Source organism: Buceros rhinoceros, unplaced genomic scaffold (genome assembly GCF_000710305.1).
Source record: "Buceros rhinoceros silvestris isolate BGI_N320 unplaced genomic scaffold, ASM71030v1 scaffold15989, whole genome shotgun sequence".
In the NCBI taxonomy this organism is placed as follows: Eukaryota; Metazoa; Chordata; class Aves; order Bucerotiformes; family Bucerotidae; genus Buceros; species Buceros rhinoceros.
This window is the reverse complement of record NW_010429885.1, coordinates 12,882-16,911: the sequence shown is the minus strand read 5'-3', so window position 1 is coordinate 16,911 and position 4,030 is coordinate 12,882. Positions and strand designations below refer to the sequence as shown.

General features: G+C 46.0%; 1 protein-coding gene across 1 annotated transcript in view; it reads left to right on the top strand.

The window, feature by feature from the left end:
- LOC104499347 (lysine-specific demethylase 2B-like) overlaps positions 1 to 3,427 on the top strand; it is a gene marked incomplete at both ends in the record, with an annotated part of 32,798 nt that extends 29,371 nt beyond the window's left edge. Inside the window, one exon of the mRNA XM_010142840.1 lies at positions 3,341 to 3,427. Coding sequence (XP_010141142.1) covers positions 3,341 to 3,427 — 87 coding nt within the window. The remainder of the gene's footprint in view (positions 1 to 3,340) is intronic.
- Positions 3,428 to 4,030: the final 603 nt, after the last annotated feature.

Here is a 4,030-nt window from a genome sequence, read left to right as displayed (position 1 = left end):
GTTGGAGGCACATGCAGCCTGCAGTCATACCTTGTTTTCCATATGTACATGCCCCCAAATGAGATACGAAACAGTGTGACAGCTCTGGCTCCCATTTTAAAAATTAAGTAGCAGCTGAACTGTAAGAAAAATAGCTACGCTGATGAGGAAGAGAAAGAGGGGGAAAAAATCACTGAGAAGTCATTTTACTTAGATGGTGGCCTTGGGGATTGGATGAGTTTCAGTGTTTGACTTCTCCACTTCAAATTTAGCTACCAAACAGTACGTCTGCTAAAGAGGCAGTGGGGGTGTACCTACACATGAAGAGAAGGGTAATGATCTTACTCCTTGGTGTAAGAGGACAGCGAAAGCTGAGCAGACCTTCGGTTGTGCCTGTCTGCATCCCACATTAAACACTGCCAGTGATGCTCGTTCACGTGCAGCCTCTGATTGCAGCCCATAGCGTTTCTGCTGTGTTCCCCGCACCATGGTGGATCCTGTGCTGCTGTTGCTGAAGAGGTCTGTGAGATCTGCTTCCTAATAACGCTACAGACCTTACCCCCTTCAAAGCAAAAGTGCTGCTCTGCTTCTGAAGGGACTGTGGAAGTCCATTAGGGCAGAAGAAACTCCGTCTGAAGAGCAGAGTTTGTCAAATATCTGCAACTCCTTGGCAGTGGGAGGAGATTCTTGTGCAAGACAGATGATATCTACTGAAATATGTTCTTACTTCTTCTTGCCAGGAAATCTTACCCCCTCTTGTTTTGATGACAGGAAAAAACCTCCCTCTACTGAATGCATTTCAGGGGAGTCGTTCCTTGCTGGGCTTTGAAATTAATGGCTGAGCTGAATTCTTACACACTTAATTGGTTTCCTTCCTTCGTATCTGCTGTTGTCACCACCGCCTTCGAGTGTAATGAATCGGGCAGCCTTGTGCTGGATGAGCATCACGTTGTTTGGCTGATGGGAGCCCCATGGCCTTTCTTTATCTTCTTTTTTTTCTGTGTTTTTAAGCAGTTGAACAGAAATCTGCCTCCTCCAGCCTCGTGTGCGCTGACACCTGACACTGCAGTCAGCACTGCTGAGGCTTGGGTATGGTTCTGCTGCTCAAACATCCATTGTTTTCAGCTGGCTGAGATGATAAACTGCCATAGTTTTACATTTCTTCTTGGATAGTCATTTCACGTGATACGTGTGATAACAGTAAACCTTCAGTATCTTGCCAGGTTCCTGGAATATACTCTGCTTTCTATTGAACTCAGAGCGTCTGACAGTTGTTAGTGGGAACGTTAAGGTCTTCTGTCTTACAAGCTTTCAAATCTAAGGATAGCAAAGCAGAGAGGGATTAATTTACCCTTTGATTATATAGTTCTCAAGCTGCCGCCTTGTCCTGGAGAATTTTGGCTTTGCTCTGAGAATACAAAAGACCTCCCGATTTTTAGAACTGAAAACTAACTTTCAGAGTGTGGCCACAGTTCAGCCAATGCAGTGATCACTCTCTCCAAATAAAAAGGACATGAGGATAGAGGTGCTCACTTAACCTCAGCTCAGCCAGGAGTTAATTTGCCAATGACTAGCCCGCATGTACAAGTCATCAGCCATCTCACTCGCAGCCTGTAGGGCTGGAGCAGCCTCTCCACCTCTGTCAGGTTGAGGCAAGCAGCATTCACTCCTCAGCAGCCAGGCTGTGCCTGTGCAAGCTCCTGAGCACAGCCACAGTGCTGGGCCAGCGAAACTGGGCTTGTACTGGTGCTGCTTCTTTTGGTCATTGGCGCTGCTTTCAGACCAGCCAGCATCAAGAACAGCCATACTGGTACGATCGTTTCTGAAGGAGCAGCGCTGTGCGGGTGCTGTGGTGTCTGTTAGTGAAGCATCTCTCATTTGAGCACAGGCTGGGGAATTGGGCTGAACCAGCGGGTTGCCTGAGCTCCAGGGGGAGAAGCCAGCCCCAGGGACACTCGCTGAGACCTGAGTTTAGATGCTAGTCTGCCTGCTCAGGCTCTTGGGGCCGGCAACGTGCCATCATACTCCAGGCTTTAGCTGGGTGATTACAGATGAATTCCACGTGAGCTTCCTATTAAAACAGTTGCTGCATTTTAAGCTCTTTTTGTATAGTGTGTGAAATATCCAATTATTACAGCATGCAGTGGGATCTGACAGAGCCTGGTGCCTATTGCTGTCTAATTAAGCTGTTTTCAAAAAGTTGGGAGCACACCATTGAACTTCATTGTCTGGGGTTATCTCCTAAATTCTATTGTGAGGTAATCTCCAACCTGCAGTTCTTGGTTGTTTTTATTGGAGCTTTTTTTTTTTGGCCTTTAACCTGTTAGAACCCTCCTTCCAAGACAGTTTTTGGTTTCATTTGTCACCTTTTTCAGCTACCTGAACTCCAAATGACGAGCTTTGTGCTAGGTTAGTGACTATGTAGAGAGTCATGGGAAGCAATTGTGGACTATTCCCAGCTGTACAACAGAGTGCACTTAGGACGGGCTCTTCTTCCCCACCTCAGTGTGAGTTTTGTGGTCATGGGAGTGATTCACAGCGGCAGAAGCTGTGTAAGCCAGTGCACCCACTCACAAAATTTCTGGGACAGTGCATCAAAGCAGAAAGAATTTGGTGGGGGTGGAAGGGGGGAGATCGATCTTTTTTACTTCATACTGTACTGTCCAGAGTCAGACCCTTTCCTAGTGAATACCCAGGAACCCAAAGGCCTCAGCCAATCGTGTGAAGTGAACTGGCGTACTGCAGCTCTGGCCTGCCCATCAGGGTGGAAGGAAGGCTGGTGGAAACGACGGTACTATTGACTTGCCGTGGGCAAAAAGGGGAAAGGTTACTGTGCACCCTTCCGTACCTTACCTGGATGTTCAAGCTCCTGAGGACTGCTCTAGACTGCACCCTCCATGTCCTGTGACTGCAGAGGCATTGGTGGCAGAGCCTAGAAGCTTCTCAGGTCTTTGGTAGACTTGAGGAGAGGTGGTGGTGGTTGTGGTGACTGGTGGGGTCATTTGGGATTTAGTAAGGTGGAGTTTAAAGGGAGAGGTGATACCGCTATTATACTGGTACCATGAAAACCACCAGTCTTTTGGACATGCCAGTTTTGAAGAAGTCTGTAATATTTGAGGTGATTCATGGCTGATTTTGCTGTCTGTTTTGAAAGAAACTTCACACCTTGGATCGTGCTGACAGGTGCGAGAGTTTCAGTGTGAACTGAGGTTTGGAAGCAAAAGTAATTTACAGAGATGCAACAAGTCAGCAGAGACCTTGTCACTCTCCTCAGAGTGGAGCATTGTCTTCTGCAAGTCTCTGCACTCTTCAATTGGAGAAATATTTCTCTAGTTAATAAAGGCCTTTTCATTTGCAACAGAACATACTGAAGGAACATGCTGACGATGACCAAAATCTTGCCATTTCGGGTGTCCCTGTGGTCAGCTGGCCCAAGAAGACCACAAAGGTAACGAGACACAGTTACTTTCTGATCATTGTTGCGCCAAGTCTCAGTGTTTGTTTATAATCTGACAAAGGGCTGCATACGGTACCTTGGCAGCCGCTGGCAGTTTTTATGTGAAATGTTATTTTTAATGGGATTATGATTAGAATTTAGTTGAAGCAGAACATAAAAGGGCCTCGGTAGGGAGAAATCATTTGAGTTTCCATTTAAATAGAATTTGTTTGGGCCGTGCTGGTCAGTATGCTGGTCAGTATGCTGGTCTTTGCTATGTCTTGGTCATTTACTAGTCATAGTTAAGTCTAAAAATTTTGATGCAATGTTTTGTGTAAAATGAAATGATGTGTAAATCCTACAAAACTGGTCACTTAGTGAACACTCATGTGGATGGAGAGGACGTTTCTTCTCTTACACCATGAGACCTCCTGAACTCCCTGTACAGGTGTGCCACTGAACTTTTGATTTCTGTCCTTGGATCTTCACTTTCCTCCTATGTATGGGAGCAATTGCAGGAGGACCGTGCAGCTTGCTTCGTTAATGCTTATAAAGAGTTTGAAATAATTAACTAAAGAATAATGTCAAAAGGCTGGGTGTTATTTATAACGGTGG